Source organism: Salvelinus fontinalis, chromosome 11 (assembly GCF_029448725.1).
Source record: "Salvelinus fontinalis isolate EN_2023a chromosome 11, ASM2944872v1, whole genome shotgun sequence".
NCBI lineage: Eukaryota > Metazoa > Chordata > Actinopteri > Salmoniformes > Salmonidae > Salvelinus > Salvelinus fontinalis.
Window position 1 is genome coordinate 27,011,841 of NC_074675.1, and position 15,182 is coordinate 27,027,022.

The window sequence follows — 15,182 nt, forward strand, 5'->3', positions numbered from 1 at the left end:
GCGCAGCCATATTGGATGAAGCATCATGGGAGCGTTTTGCTTTTCCACGTGGTGAGAAGACACAGAAGGGGGCGTAGTTTTGCAACAACTTCAAGGATTACTTCCTGGATACTTTTGTTTCTCAATTACAGCTCAGTCAGTGTCCATACCAGTGGCGGCTGCTGAGGGGAGGACGGCTCATAATGATGGGTGGAACAGAGCAAATGGAATGGCATCAAACACATGGATGTATTGCTACCATTCCACCTATTTATTTTTATTTTTTATTTTACCAGGTAAGTTGACTGAGAACACGTTCTCATTTGCAGCAACGACCTGGGGAATAGTTACAGGGGAGAGGAGGGGGATGAATGAGCCAATTGTAAACTGGGGATTATTAGGTGACCATGATGGTTTGAGGGCCAGATTGGGAATTTAGCCAGGACACCAGGGTTAACACCCCTACTCTTACGATAAGTGCCATGGGATCTTTAATGACCTCAGAGAGTCAGGACAACCGTTTAACGTCCCATCCGAAAGAAGGCACCCTATACAGGACAGTGTCCCCAATCACTGCCCTGGGGCATTGGGATATTGTTTAGACCAGAGGAAAGAGTGCCTCCTACTGGCCCTCCAACACCACTTCCAGCAGCATCTGGTCTCCCATCCAGGGACTGACCAGGACCAACCCTGCTTAGCTTCAGAAGCAAGCCAGCAGTGCTATGCAGGGTGGTATGCTGCTGGCATGCTGCTCCAGCTATTAACACGAGCCCGTCCTCCCCAATTAAGGTGCCACCAACCTCCTGTGGTCCATACATGTACTAACTAGTGGACATTACATACTCACTAGACACATTATACTGGACTGGACATGTTAGTATAAAGATATGTTAGAATATTTTCTCTGTGGTTCAACAATTTTCATTAGTGTGTGTGCATGCTTGTGTGTGTGTGTGTGTGAACGCATGCCTCTGTGTGTGTCAGTCTGAACCAGCCACCCAGGGGGTAGGGCTGATGACAGGAGTACTTATTGGTTCAGCCAACAGAACAATCCCAGCTCTTGATTTTGTGGAGAGGTGGAGAGGTGTGCTCGCTGCTACCTCCTAGTAATGTCTTTGAGACAAGGACATATGGACAAGGACACCACTTCTTCTGAAAACACAGCAGCCTACTGCGAGCTATCATAGATTTCATAGAGGAAAACGAAGTATCTGCTGTTCATTGCATTCCAATAACAGAAACCACAAGGGACTACAAGTTGTGGAATAGGACACTCTTCCAGTGAGTACAGTCACCTATACCTCACAATCAGAAGACTACAATGGCAGTCTCTCCAGTGATTGGATCCTTTGTCGCTGCGGACTATGCTGTCTTTGCTCTGATGCTGCTGGTGTCTGCAGCCATCGGGGTGTACTATGCCATCGCCGGAAAGGGCCAGAGCAGCTCCAGAGAGTTTCTGATGGGGGGCCAGAGTATGACAGCCGTACCTGTGGCTCTGTCCCTGACTGCCAGCTTCATGTCGGCTATCACAGTGCTGGCCACCCCAGCCGAGGTGTACCGATACGGGGCAAGCTACGGCCTCTTCAGCCTCTCCTATGTGCTGGTGGTGGTGGTCAGCTCAGAGGTCTTCCTCCCTGTCTTCTACAGGCTGGGCATCACAAGTACCTATGAGGTTAGAATCGATCCACCCTGTTGAGTTGATTTGTGTTCTATTCTATTCAACAGAAATAGTATAACATGTTTGGTAGATGTTATCCAGATGAATTGCAATGCAAATTCTAAGCAATTCTAAATCCCTGAAATAAATATCTTGGGGGTCACAACGTTTTGTTCAAAAGTGACCAATTGACAAATGCAATCTATTCAGGAAATAAAATGCTGACCTAATTGTGTAATTTTTCTATAAAACAAACAGATTGCTGTTTCAGGTATAGTAATCATAGTAGTCACCGTTCCGTTACTTAATATCGCTGCATATGTCCATTCCTTAGTCTTGTTGAGAGGCTGATGATTAGATTCTGATTATGATTCAAACAGCTAAAATATGAGTCGGTGTTTTATCTTCATTAGCTGACTGAAACAATCCTGGCACAGTCTTGTCATCTCATCCTCTTGCTGACTATACTCTTTGCTTTGTCTTTTGGGCTTCACACATTAATTCATGTCACTGTCCTGTCCATGGGAAATGTAACAGAAAAGTGTCCTATTTCTTTTTTCTCCTCATGATCATCATTCTGCAGTATCTGGAGATACGGTTCAACAGAGCCACCCGTCTGTTAGGGACAGTGATGTTCATTGTTCAGACTGTGAGTACCTTATCACAACACTCCCACCCCTCATATCATGAATTACATGAACATGAGAACAAACCTTGTGCTACGGATGATTATAAGAGCCACATGTTATGTCTCTCTGTCTCCCAGATACTCTACACGGGAATAGTCATTTATGCTCCAGCTCTGGCATTAAACCAAGGTGCAGTAGTCTCTAAAAGTCATGAAAGAATTTCATTTCATGCCCCATCGGCATTGAGTGCACTTGAAACCACTCCTCTGCTAAATGACGTCCCGCTCTCTCTCTTTTTCCTCCTCTCTCTAGTGACTGGGATGGATCTCTGGGGTGCTGTCATTTCAACAGGAGTGGTTTGCACCTTTTACTGCGCTATGGTACTGGACATGGCAGTGATGTCAATAAATAATGCTATAAACACCATTTATCCCCTGATGTAAGGGAAATACAGATGGAGGTTAGGTTGAGACATGATTTGTGTAGCACTGTGGAGACCTTTGTGGTGACCTTTAAACCATGTATGTAACACGGCTGTGGTGTGTATTGTGACAGGGCGGTCTGAAGGCGGTGGTGTGGACGGATGTGTTCCAGGTGGGCATCATGGTGGCAGGCTTCCTGTCTGTCATCATCAGAGCCGTGGTCCTGCAGGGAGGAGTCTCCAACATCCTCAACCACGCAGAGTTCGGAGGACGACTCAACTTCTGGGAGTGAGTAGATTGTCATTGTCATGGCCCTCGCTTCATACTCGTCGCCAAACCCACTGGCTCCGGGTCATCTACAAGACCCTGCTATTTAAAGTCCCCCCTTATCTCAGCTCGCTGGTCACCATAGCAGCACCTACCTGTAGCACGCGCTCCAGCAGGTATATCTCTCTGGTCACCCCCAAAACCAATTCTTCCTTTGGCCGCCTCTCCTTCCAGTTCTCTGCTGCCAATGACTGGAACGAACTACAAAAATCTCTGAAACTGGAAACACTTATCTCCCTCACTAGCTTTAAGCACCAGCTGTCAGAGCAGCTCATAGATTACTGCACCTGTACATAGCCCATCTATAATTTAGCCCAAACAACTACCTCTTTACCTACTGTATTTATTTATTTATTTATTTTGCTCCTTTGCACCCCATTATTTCTATCTCTACTTTTTCTATCTCTACTATCTCTACTTTTATTTTTATTTTTTACTTGCTATATTGTATTTACTTCGCCACCATGGCCTTTTTATATTTTTATTTGTTTATATATATATTTTGTTTGCCTTCACCTCCCTTATCTCACCTCACTTGCTCATATTGTATATAGACTTATTTTTCAATGTATTATTGACTGTATGTTTGTTTTACTCCATGTGTAACTATGTGTTGTTGTATGTGTCGAACTGCTTTGCTTTATCTTGGCCAGGTCGCAATTGTAAATGAGAACGTGTTCTCAATTTGCCTACCTGGTTAAATAAAGGTGAAATAAATAAAATAAATAAAAAATGTAGATTATAGATGTAAAAGAGCAGGAGAAGAGTCTGCACCTGGACATTGTGCAGTATGTTGGCACAAAATACAAGACATTGCAAAAGGGCGTAATGAATCTCTCTCTCTCTCTCTCTCTCTCTCTCTCTCTCTCTCTGTCTCTGTCTCTGTCTCTGTCTCTGTCTCTGTCTCTGTCTCTGTCTCTCCTTTATAGCTTTGATGCTAGTCCACTGAGGAGGCACACCTTCTGGACAATCACAATTGGAGGCACATTTGTCTGGACCAGTATCTATGGGATCAACCAAGCCCAGGTGCAGAGATACATCTCTTGCAAATCCATGACTCAGGCCAAAATGTGAGTCATCATCTTCCTGGAAGGATAGAGTAGAGCATGAAGATCTATTTCCTGTTTGCCCCAGTGTTAATAGTGGAAGTGACAGCACTTTAGCAACATGACATCTTATTCAAATGTGTTCATCTACACCCCCAGGAAGAACATGACACAAAAAATTATCTGGCAAGCGAGCACTTAGATATGGTCATTTTAACATTGATAAATTCTTAGAATGTTTGGAAATCACGTATACTAAGGCATTTGTGAAAATTCTATAGAAATAAAGAGTGGGGCCTCCCGAGTGGCGCAGCGGTCTAAGACACTACTTCGCAATGCTTGAGGCGTCACTACAGACCCTGGTTCGATCCCAGGCTGTGTCACAGCCGGCCTTGACCGGGAGACTTATGAGGCGGCGCACAATTGGCCCAGCATCATCCAGGTTAGGGGAGGGTTTCTCCAGCTGGGATTTCCTTGTCCCATCGCACTCTAGCGACTCCTTGTGGCTGGCCGGGCGCCTACAAGCTGACTTCTGTGACCAGCTGGACGGTGTTTCCGCTGACACATTGCGGCTGGCTTCCGGGTAAGCGAGCAGTGTGTCAACAAGCCGTGTTTCGGAGGACGCGTGGCTGTCAACCTTCGCCTCTCCCGAGTCCGTAAGGGAGTTGCAGCGATGGGACAAGACTGTAACTACCAATTAGGGGTAAAAAGTGAAAAAATTATAATATAGAGTGGGAAAGTGGGCGAGCATTTTGACTATTAATAGACACTGCAGTAAATAGAATCGAATAAAAACATCTGTCTCGTCCAAGACTCCAAGTCTAGAACAGATCGGTGCGCTATAGCAAAGCAGAGCTACAGTAAGGCTTTATACAAACAAGCCATTTGAGTAAAAGTCTGAAAGTATTTGGTTTTAAATATACTTAAGTATCAAAAGTAAACCAGATGGTGCGATTTTCTTGTTTTTTTTTTTAATTTAGTGATAGCTAGGGGCACACTCCAACACACATAATTTACCAAAAAAGAATTTGTGTTTAGTGAGTCCGCCAGATCAGAGGCAGTAGGGATGACCAGGGATGTGTATTGGACCATTTTTCTGTCCTGCTAAGCATTCCAAATGTAACAAGTTTTTTGCGCGTGAGGGAAAATGTATGGTAATAAAAGTACATTCTTTCTTTAGAAATGTAGTGAAGTAAAATATAAAGTTGTCAAAAATATAAATAGTAAAGTACTGATACCCCCAAAAACGACTTAAGTAGTAATTTAAAGTATTTTCACTTAAGTACTTTACACCACTGGTGTTTACAGGCAGTTGCAACAGCGCAACTTTAGATTGTTAGCTAGAACGCATTCGCCAAAAGCCACAAAATACTCCTGAATGGATTTCTGCAAATATGTAAACACCATGGGAGTCCTCTTACATTTGGGACCCAACAGTCTTATTCATCAAACAACCCTGAAAATGTGGGCTCTCTCTCCCTCAGTTATGTACATCAACAACAACAAGATCAACAACTAATAGTAGCCAGAGCAAGATGAGCTAAAAATCTAACAAAGGAACATTAGATAAACCCCTTTTTCTGATAGTTGGCCGCCAAAATTGCACTGACAAACGATGGGGAAGTGCAACCTACTCGTCCTTCTGATAACACAAACTCTGGCTCTCCCCCTCCCCGTTCTCTCTCTCTTTCGCTCTCTCCTTTCTCTCTTTCCCCTCTTTCTGTCACTCTTCTTTCTCTCTCTCTGTATTCTCTTCCCAGGTCTCTCTACATTAACTTATTAGGACTGTGGATCATCATGCTGTGTTCTGTGTTTGCGGGGCTGTGTCTGTACTCCGTCTACAAGCACTGTGACCCCTGGACAGCAGGCATGGTGTCTGCTCCAGATCAGGTTGAGGACACAAACCAGGAAATAACACTTTAATAAGGACCGCAGGTTGACGTTTATTGGAAGGAGTCTTGTCCTGGAGGCTGAACTGAGCGATTTCTGATAGATGGGCCCGGTTAGGGTTAGCTATATTAAGGTGAATGTTAGGGTTGAGATTTTATGACAGATTTTGTGGCTGTGTCTGTTAGCGAACCCTCTGCAAAGCTGCCTCCAGAACAAGACTCATGAAGAAAAAAGCTAACCTACATAAATAGCAGGCACAGTCAATATTACTATTCTGGCAGACTGTCACTTTACGGATATATTTTCTAAAATATTTGTTTAAACTGATAACATTTACCGCCACTAAGTGTAACCACCTTAAACTATTTTTTGTGGGAAAACAGTCCCCCCCCCCCCCTCATCGGCCACACATCCAGATTGTTCCCAGGAAAATATCTCAAATAACCAAAACCCAGTGCTACCACTCAGAGAGACACTGACTACTGACCACGCCCTCTTTCTCTGTACAGCTGATGCCATATATGGTGATGGACATCCTGAGAGACTACCCTGGACTGCCAGGATTGTTTGTGGCTGCAGCCTACAGTGGGACCCTAAGGTTACTATTCCCATCTAGTACTTATACCGTATGTCAAACTTGATCTTACGTTTGATTATGTCAGTATGTTACATTATGTTATATACACACTAGATTAAGTACCCTTTTGTTACTATTTGTACTGTATGCAATATCTCATGGTTCATAATATCACGACTATGACTAAATATTTACTCTCGCAGCCTATGGTGGGACACAAAGATTACTATTTACACAGCACTCACACACACTGTTATATTTCTAGGTAAATAATGGCATTATATTTGCTCTCTCTTGTCCACAGCACGGTATCGTCCAGTGTCAATGCTCTGGCTGCCGTGACTATTGAAGACCTGATCAAGCCATACACACACATGTCAGAGAAACACCTGTCCTGGACCTCTAAAGGCCTCAGTGAGTGTATAATATCAATAGGTGTCTTTGCATTTAACACAGAACTCAGAGAGCTATATTCATGTTTGATGATATATTTATCTTCTTATTGATATATTCTTGCTGATATTAGAAATGAATAAACCATGATTTATCATGATTTTAACTGCTATCCCTATGCTCCATTCTAGGCTTTCTGTATGGGGCTCTCTGTATTGGAATGGCTGGCATAGCCTCACTCATGGGAAGTCTGCTGCAGGTATGCGATACAACAAAAGGTGTATGTCTTTCTACAAAAAAATATGTTGTCTTGAGGTTGGCAACTCTAAAATATGTCTCTGTCTCCTCCTGTAGGCAGCTATCAGTATCTTTGGGATCATCGGAGGGCCTTTACTGGGTCTCTTCTCGCTGGGGATCCTCTGTCCATACGCCAATGCCACAGTCAGTACAGTCTCTTTAACAAAAGCAGGATTATAAGCATCTAACTGTTAGCTAACCTCTCTGAATGTTTATGTTGAAGTGTTGATGTGTTATTTCTGTGTGTTCTGTGCTGCAGGGGGGCTTGGCTGGTCTGCTCTCTGGGGTGGTTATGTCTCTGTGGGTGGGGATAGGGGCCCAGTTTTACCCTCCTCTACCAAAGCAGAGCAGGCCTCTGGGTCTGACCACACATGGCTGTAACTTCACAACCGCAGCCGATGCGTTCAACTGGACCGCATCCCCAACAGAACCAAGCCTATACACTACAGTACTACAGCAAAATACAGCAGAGAGGTACGTTGTGGGCTTCAGTATCTTTGGTTAAGGACAGGACACACTTTTGCTGAAGGGAACAAGTATATTGTTATGGGCACAGTTGAAACAAATATTCAGATAGAAATGTACTGTAGAACAGGAATAATTTTGTCATGTTAGAATAGCGAACTGCATCAGCTGTAAACAATTTAAGCAACATTATAGCTGTTGGATGCCACTATGTTTGTCTCCTCTACAGACCCTTCCTGGCTGATAACTGGTACTCCCTGTCCTATCTCTACTTCAGTCCTATTGGGACACTTACAACACTGGCTGTTGGACTGGTGGTCAGTCTACTTTCAGGTACTCTTCCCCAAATGGTAGTGTTGCTTCTTACCATATTACATGTTGTGTCTAATTAACATGTTTTTTTTTTACACTAAAACGTGTCTCTTTCCAGGGGGTATGAAGTTGAATTTGGAACCAAGGGTGACTTTGATGAAAGAAGATACAATGTTATTTTGCTTTTACAAGCTCTTTAAAGAAAGGGTAAGTGATTTGAGTGTTTCAATAAATAACCTCCACGATGTTCTCTCTCTTTCAACCACTATCCTGTATTAATTTAGCTTTCATCCATACCTAGGCCACGAGAAGAGCAGGAGAGCTGGACCTCACAAAAACCAGAGAGAACAAATTGGGAAACAATAACCCCGGCTTCTGCAATGTCCACGAGTTGGATTTCAGAAAGAGCAGTCTTCCTACATAACATACTGATAAAACCATGACTTAACAGTTGCTCTTTCTTCTCATACTTCTCCCTCCCCAGTGCCGCTGTTTTTCACGTGACTCATGAATGTCCTTACAGATTGTATCAATATCTCATCTATATCCTCATATTTCTATATACAGTGTCCTCAGAAAGTATTATTCCACATTTTGTTGTGTTACAGCCTGAATTTAAAAAACTATTCTCACCCATCTACACACAATACCCCATAATGACAAAGTGAAAACTTGTTTTTAGAAAAGTTAGCAAATTGATTGAAAATGAAATACAGAAATATCTAATTTACATATGTTTTCACACGTCTGAGTCAATACATTTTAGAAACACCTTTGGCAGTGATTACAGCTGTGTGTCTCTTAGAGCTTTGCACATCTGGATTGTTCAATATTTGCCAATATTTTACAATTCTTCAAGCTCTGTCAAATTGGTTGTTGATCATTGCTAGACAACCATTTTCAAGTCTTGCCACATATTTTGAAGCAGATTTAAGTCAAAACATTCACTGTCTTCTTGGTAAGCAACTCCAGTGTAGATTTGGCCTTGTTTTAATTTTTTAAAATGTAATTTATTTAACTAGGCAAGTCAGTTAAAAACAAATTCTTATTTACAATGACTGCCTACACCGGCCAAACCTGGACAATGCTGGGCCAAATGTGCTCCACCCTATGGGACTCCCAATCACAGCCAGTTGTGATAAAGCCTGGATTTGAACCAGGGTGTCTGTAGTGACGCCTCAAGTGCTGAGATGCAGTGCCTTAGACCACTGCGCCACTCCTGCTGCAAGGTGAATTAATCTCCCAGTGTCTGGTGGAAAGCAGACTGAACCAGGTTTTCCTCTAGGATTTTCCCTGTGCAAATTATTTTTTATCCTGAAAAACTCCCCAGTCTTTACCGATTACATACAAGCATATGCATAACATGTTGCAGCCACCACTATGCTTGAAAATATGGAGAGTGGTACTCCGTAACATATTGGATTTGCCCCAAACATAACTCTTTGTGTTCAGGACAAAAAGTGAATTGCTGTGCCACATTTTTTGCAGTATTACTAAACCTTGTTGTAAACAGGATGCATGTTTTGGAATATTTGTATTCTGTACAGGCGTCCTTCTTTTCACTCTGTCAATTAGGTTAGTATTGTGGAATAACTACAATGTTGTTGATCCATCCTCAGTTTTTTCTTATCACAGCCATTAAATTCTGTAACTGTTTTAGTCATCATTGGCCTCATGGTGAAATCCCTGAGCAGTTTCCTTCCTCTCCGGCAACTGAGTTAGGAAGGACACCTGTATCTTTGTAGTGACTGGGTGTATTGATACACCGTCCAAAGTGTAATTAATAACTTCCTCATGCTCAAAGGGATATTCAATGTCTGATTTTTTATGTTTACCCATCTACCAATAGGTGCCCTTCTTTACAAGGAATTGGAAAACCTCCCTGGTCTTTGTGGTTGAATCGGTGTTTGAAATTTACTGCTGGACTGAGGGACCTTACAGATAATTGTATGTGTGGGGTACATAGATGAGGTAGTCATAAAAAAACGATGTTAAACACTATTATTGCACACAGAATCCATGCAACTTATGTGACTTGTTAAGCAAATTTTTACTCAACTTATTTAGGCTTGCCATAACAAAGGGGTTGAATACTTATTGACTCAAGACATGACAGCTTTTCATTTTTAATTGATTTGTTACAATTTCAAAAAATATAATTCCATTTTGACATTATGGGGTATTTTGTGTAGGCAAGTGACCCAAAATCTAAATGTAATACATTTTAAATTCAGGCTGTAACATAACAAAATGTGGAAGGGGTGTGAATACTTTCTGAAGGCACTGTATGTAGCCTACATCACATCAACTTGAAAAGACAAGTAGAGTTAGGATTGTTATAATGAAATATCTTTGACTTGACTTATGTTTCCCATTTATTAAAAACATAGTGCTATCAGTGTTGTACATTTAAAAAATAATATTAATTCAAAATAGCTGTGTCATATTTATACTTATATCATTAAATTACATTCTACAAGTAATCAACACATTCTATAATGTATTATTTACGATTTAGTACACGAGAGAACTCTAGGCATTTGAACTGCATGTAGTCATTTGGTGGATGTCATTCCACAGCTCGAGGTGGGTAAGAGAGGCAAGTGTAGCTCATTTGGGGTGGCAGGTAGCCTAGTAGTTAGAGCGTGGGACTAGTAAACGAAAGATTGCAACCAAGATCGAATCCCCGAGCTGACAAGGTAAAAATCTGTCGTTCTTCCCCTGAACAAGGCAGTTACCCCACTGTTCCTACGTCATTTTAAATAAGAATTTGTTCTTAACTGACTTAAGTAAAATAGAAATGTTACTTTTATCTGTAATACATAGCTAACATTTGTGTCTAAGGATGTTTGTGTTGCTAATAACACTCGTGTTCATGGACGGCTAAACTAAAACTTGCATACTGAAGATTTAACTGCCAAATATCTAGGCTATCAATCTATCGGTCAGCCTATATTCAGCACGGCGGACAATTCTTCTTCGTAGTAACGCTTCTTCATGGCTCTGTACTTCCTCAGATAGTACAGGGCCTCCAGTTCCTTTATCACAAATTCCCCCCGGTCAACTAGCTTTTTGATCTCCTTAGGGTCTGTGACATCTTTGTTCTTCATAAAGGCTCTCTTCAGACGTTCCCTGAAGTAGTCTGCTCCTTTGGGGTATTCCCGTCCCAAAAACAGGAGCTGTCAATGGAAGAAGACCGGTTACCAATTATAATTCCAGGCTTTGGGGATTGTTTTGGAAAGATAGCTAAATATTGCATGAGTGGAAGCAAATCTGGCGTGTGGTAACAACAACGGTTGGGTGCATTGACAGCAGTCAGTCAGCGTTTAACTTACGTTCTTGTACAGCTGTCTAACCTCACTCCTCAGAGGGTTGGCCATGTCACTGCCTGAGACCGTAGCAGCCTTCACTACTGGGATGGAAGAAACGTACAGAACATACAACTGGTGATTTAGCATACAGCAGCTGATTATGTAAAACAACAGCTCAGAAATGTGCATATGTCTGATCGCTATCACATATCCTGTGAGCCTAGCCTCACATTCTTACATGTGTCATGCTTACATTTTACCTTACATTGGTTCACTTTGCAGGTAGGTTAGTTAACAGTGCAAAAGGGCCAAAATGCGACTAGGTCGCAAAGCGAATGATTAGCTAGGTGGCTAGATAATTGGCAGCTGCAATTTAACCAATAATCGTCTTTGTGCTGGGATAAAAGTTACGTTGTCTCCCAGCACAAGAATCTTGGCTAAGTAGCTAAACACCCTCTGTTATAAAAACATCCATTGTGATTAATTCACACGATATAATCAAAATTCCATTACATTATAAAGTCCCTTATAAATAAATCCTTGCAATTAAGTAGTGTCGATCGATAGCTGGTTACTTTGCCCTTCGGGAGTTCATAAACAACGCCGTAAACCCTTTCACATGTCGCAAACCAAAACATTGACCCACTGCGCGTGCGTGCGGTGGCATTTCCATGGTAACTTGGACGCGAAAAGAGTTGAAAGATATAACACCAAGAGAAGATAGTAAACAGTTTTCCAACAAATGTTATTTCTTTACTTATATAGCAAGCTAACCAGTTAGAGAATTTACATTGTGGTTAGGTTGATATGTTCACAAGCCAAGTAGCTAGTTGCATAAGTTACTAGCCAGTGTAAATTAGATTACCAGTTAGCTAGCTGGCTAGGACTCAAGGTGAGCAAGTGACTGCAAATCAGCTTCCTTTTTACTGAAAGCGTGCTGCAAGTCTGTGTTTGGTTCTTTCAGCCTTATCTTGCTACAACTAAATACTATATCCTAACTTTCTTTTCTCTATGTTCTTTCCTTGTAAGCTCCCCAGGGATACAAAGTTAACTTTGCTATTAATAACATAGTGTAACAGTATAACTTTAAACCGTCACCTCGCCCCGACACGGGCGCGAACCAGGGACCCTCTGCACACATCAACAACGGTTGCCCACGAAGAACGGTCGTTACCCATCGCTCCACAAAGGCCACGGCCCTTGCAAAGCAAGGGGCAACACTACCTACGTCTCAGAGCAAGTGACGTAACTGATTGAAATGCTACTAGCGCGCACCCGCTAACTAGCTAGCCATTTCACCTCCGTTACACTAGCTCACAGTAGCTTGCACATTTGTTGATCACATTTATGTTCATCAAGTTGAATTGTTGGTTCAAGTCTGCCAAAAAAAAAGAAGAAAAGCTCATTAAGTCTGAAAAGGAGCAACTTCAGAAAGAATAGGTGAGAGAAGACAAAAGGAAGAGGGTACTCTAGAACTTCTCATTTCATTCAATCAGAGCACATCGATCATAACATGTCAACCCATAGATAGGTTAGAAATATTTTTAAAACATTAAACATTTTTGTGAAAATTGCATTCAAATCCCCCTTCCTGTTGCTCACAAGTTCCAATTCCCTGTCGAAAGGGGATTTATGGCAGATAAGGGGATTTATGGAAGGTTTAAGATAAACTTCAAACCTGTTACTTTAATAGCACTTACTAGTCATTAGTTTTATTTCAGCCCGTGGCATGGAAAAATATGTTTTTACAAAGTTGAACATGTGTTCTTTATGACAGAATGTTAAAATGAGGTGAAATCATTATTTTTGAGGGACCAAGTTAAACAACCCAAAATGTCCTCAATTCATGGAACAACCCGCATACTGAAGATTCAGTTGCCAAACATCTGGGCTATCAGTCTGTCGGTCTGCCTATATTCAGCAGGCCTAACAATTCTTCTTCGTAGAAATGCTTTTTCATGGCTCTATATTCCCTCAGATAGTACAGGGTCCCCAGTTCCTTAATCACAGCCTCTCCACAGTCGACAAGCTTTCTGATCTCCTTAGGGTCTGTGACATCTTTGTTCTTCATAAAGGCACTGTTCAGACGCTCCCTGAAGTAGTCTGCTCCTTGGGGGTATTCCCGTCCCAGATACAGTAGCTGTCAGTGGAAGGAGGGCAGGTTACCAGTGATAATCCCAGTGCTTTGGGGATTGTTTAGGACAGATAGCAAAAGATTGCATGAGTGGCAAATCTTATATTGGAAGTAAGTGTGGGTAACAAAAAAGCTTGGGTGCATTGACAGCAGTCAGCCAGTGTTACATTCTTACATTCTTGTACAGCTGTCTAACCTCTCTCCTTAAAGGGTTTGCCATGTCACTGCCTGAGACTATCAGCCTTCACTACTGGGATGGAAGAAAAGAACAGAAGACACAACAGGTGAATTACTATTCAGCAGCTAATGATGTAAAACAGCTCAAATAAATATGCTTATGTCTGATTGTCACATCACATATACCGTGAGCTTACAATCTTTAGCTAGCTATGTGTCATGCATAGTGCATTTTAGCTTATTTTGCCTTGGTTCACATAGCAGGTAGTTTAGGTAACAGTACAAAGTCTGCGGCTAGGTAGCAAAGCTCTGGTAAAGCGAATGATTAGCTACCTAATAGTAACGTAATTGGCTAAACACCCTCGGTTATAAAAACATTAATTAGCTTTGTGATTTATTCACACGATATAATTTAGCTTTCATTACATTGTATCTAGGCTCCCTTACCGATAAATCCTCGCAGTGCTGAACGCTATCTATCTTGCTGAAAACTGGCTACATGGGAGCATTACGTCAAACAATGCGTCGATTCCAGTGTCACGGCTAGAAGGGATCCAGCTTTTGTCAAATTAACATCAGATTTGACTTTTCATAGCAGTTTAGGATCATTTACGCAGCAGGTCAGGATACGGTTAGAAAACGGGTTAGGATGAACTAAAATGACATTTCATTTTCTTTTCTTTTTTTTATTAATTTGACAAAAGTTGGATTCTTTCTAGCCATGACACGCTTATAGCTGGTTGAGGGACGAGCGTCGCATAGGAGTGACATATTCCGACTATTAGACGTTGGGCTTGTTCGATGTTGCAGGCAACCGACAGTGCAGGCAACTGCCGTCTGATGCCCGTTCACATGCTAATCGAAACTAGGAAACTCGAACATTTCCGACTTGATGATTCGTTGAATGCGGCACGTGTATTACTACAACTTGTTAGCAAGTCGGACATTTTAGAGTTTCTTAGTTCCAACTAGCACATTAACGCAGCATGACTGATCTACAAAGAACCTTGCATCAGTAGTTCTACGCATTCAAAAAAAAAAACTACTCATTGGGCGCGTTTGAGTGGTAAGGCTAAAGCAACCGACTGTAAAGGAAAGTCGATGAGTGATGTCGGGGGAGGTGCATCTATGACAGCGGAAGTCAGACACCAATCTGGTTTTCAAATAACTCTGATATTAATATAACAGTGTTGCCATTGTTTATATGTTTTTCTTTATAATGTCGAAATGAACATGTCTTCAAACCCCATATCATACACTTACAAACTGAAATCGTATGTGTGTACATTGTACAATCAATTAGTGCGGGGGCCTCAAACATCACATTAGTTTGTCCACTGTATACATTACTCACAGTAAAGTTGATTCCTGTTTCAATTATGTATTTGGTTACTTTTGCATGAGTAAAAAAACAACTAATGATTGGTTAACAATGTACAGTAGCCTCCCACAATGCAGGTGGTGGCTGCAGGATGAAGTTGGTGAAGAGCAACTGCAGAAACTTGCAGTCAAAACGTCATGATCAACATGATTTTTGTAAAGTTCATGCAGTCGACATGTAGGCGC

At 41.8% G+C, this 15,182-nt stretch overlaps 3 protein-coding genes across 10 annotated transcripts; 1 reads left to right on the forward strand and 2 right to left on the reverse strand.

Moving 5' to 3' along the window:
- Nucleotides 1–89: 89 nt before the first annotated feature.
- slc5a8 (solute carrier family 5 member 8) lies at nt 90–9,658 on the forward strand. Its single transcript, XM_055938173.1, has 15 exons — nt 90–1,651; nt 2,220–2,285; nt 2,403–2,454; nt 2,578–2,645; nt 2,821–2,975; nt 3,944–4,084; nt 5,821–5,950; nt 6,460–6,548; nt 6,832–6,941; nt 7,112–7,179; nt 7,275–7,361; nt 7,477–7,691; nt 7,912–8,015; nt 8,113–8,201; nt 8,296–9,658. The coding sequence occupies exons 1-15, from the start codon at nt 1,301–1,303 to the stop codon at nt 8,416–8,418; spliced, it is 1,848 nt and encodes a 615-aa protein (XP_055794148.1). The 5' UTR covers nt 90–1,300; the 3' UTR covers nt 8,419–9,658.
- Nucleotides 9,659–10,107: 449 nt separating this feature from the next.
- Nucleotides 10,108–12,671, reverse strand: LOC129865401 (electron transfer flavoprotein regulatory factor 1). Of its 6 annotated transcripts, none has more exons than XM_055938176.1 (3): nt 12,404–12,671; nt 11,330–11,406; nt 10,108–11,173 (listed from the first exon to the last, which is right to left on the reverse strand). In XM_055938176.1, exons 1-3 carry the CDS (start codon nt 12,444–12,446, stop codon nt 10,940–10,942), a joined length of 354 nt encoding a protein of 117 aa, XP_055794151.1. In that variant the 5' UTR covers nt 12,447–12,671; the 3' UTR covers nt 10,108–10,939. The 6 variants fall into 6 exon arrangements, with proteins under 6 accessions (XP_055794151.1, XP_055794156.1, XP_055794152.1 ...); XM_055938181.1 differs by lacking the exon at nt 12,404–12,671 and adding an exon at nt 11,819–12,387 and having other exon boundaries at nt 11,330–11,403; XM_055938177.1 differs by lacking the exon at nt 12,404–12,671 and adding an exon at nt 11,819–12,384.
- A 94-nt stretch (nt 12,672–12,765) lies between these two features.
- On the reverse strand, nt 12,766–14,391 carry LOC129865404 (electron transfer flavoprotein regulatory factor 1-like). Of its 3 annotated transcripts, none has more exons than XM_055938187.1 (3): nt 14,064–14,391; nt 13,615–13,686; nt 12,766–13,445 (listed from the first exon to the last, which is right to left on the reverse strand). In XM_055938187.1, exons 2-3 carry the CDS (start codon nt 13,657–13,659, stop codon nt 13,200–13,202), a joined length of 291 nt encoding a protein of 96 aa, XP_055794162.1. In that variant the 5' UTR covers nt 13,660–13,686; nt 14,064–14,391; the 3' UTR covers nt 12,766–13,199. The 3 variants fall into 3 exon arrangements, with proteins under 3 accessions (XP_055794162.1, XP_055794159.1, XP_055794161.1); XM_055938184.1 differs by having other exon boundaries at nt 13,615–13,689; nt 14,064–14,389; XM_055938186.1 differs by lacking the exon at nt 14,064–14,391 and adding an exon at nt 13,864–14,053 and having other exon boundaries at nt 13,615–13,689.
- Nucleotides 14,392–15,182: the final 791 nt, after the last annotated feature.

Excerpts from the sequence above, each read along its gene's own strand:
- slc5a8 (XM_055938173.1), top strand. The coding sequence starts at position 1,301 with ATGGCAGTCTCTCCAGTGATTGGATCCTTTGTCGCTGCGGACTATGCT. Across the intron at positions 2,455-2,577 it reads AGCTCTGGCATTAAACCAAG|TGACTGGGATGGATCTCTGG; the intron begins GTGCAGTAGTCT and ends TCCTCTCTCTAG. Across the intron at positions 7,362-7,476 it reads GTCCATACGCCAATGCCACA|GGGGGCTTGGCTGGTCTGCT; the intron begins GTCAGTACAGTC and ends TCTGTGCTGCAG.
- LOC129865401 (XM_055938176.1), bottom strand. The coding sequence starts at position 12,446 with ATGTGTGCAGAGGGTCCCTGGTTCGCGCCCGTGTCGGGGCGAG. Across the intron at positions 11,407-12,403 it reads CGCGCCCGTGTCGGGGCGAG|TAGTGAAGGCTGCTACGGTC; the intron begins GTGACGGTTTAA and ends CTTCCATCCCAG. Across the intron at positions 11,174-11,329 it reads TTAGACAGCTGTACAAGAAC|CTCCTGTTTTTGGGACGGGA; the intron begins GTAAGTTAAACG and ends TTCCATTGACAG.
- LOC129865404 (XM_055938187.1), bottom strand. The coding sequence starts at position 13,659 with ATGGCAAACCCTTTAAGGAGAGAGGTTAGACAGCTGTACAAGAAT. Across the intron at positions 13,446-13,614 it reads TTAGACAGCTGTACAAGAAT|CTACTGTATCTGGGACGGGA; the intron begins GTAAGAATGTAA and ends TTCCACTGACAG.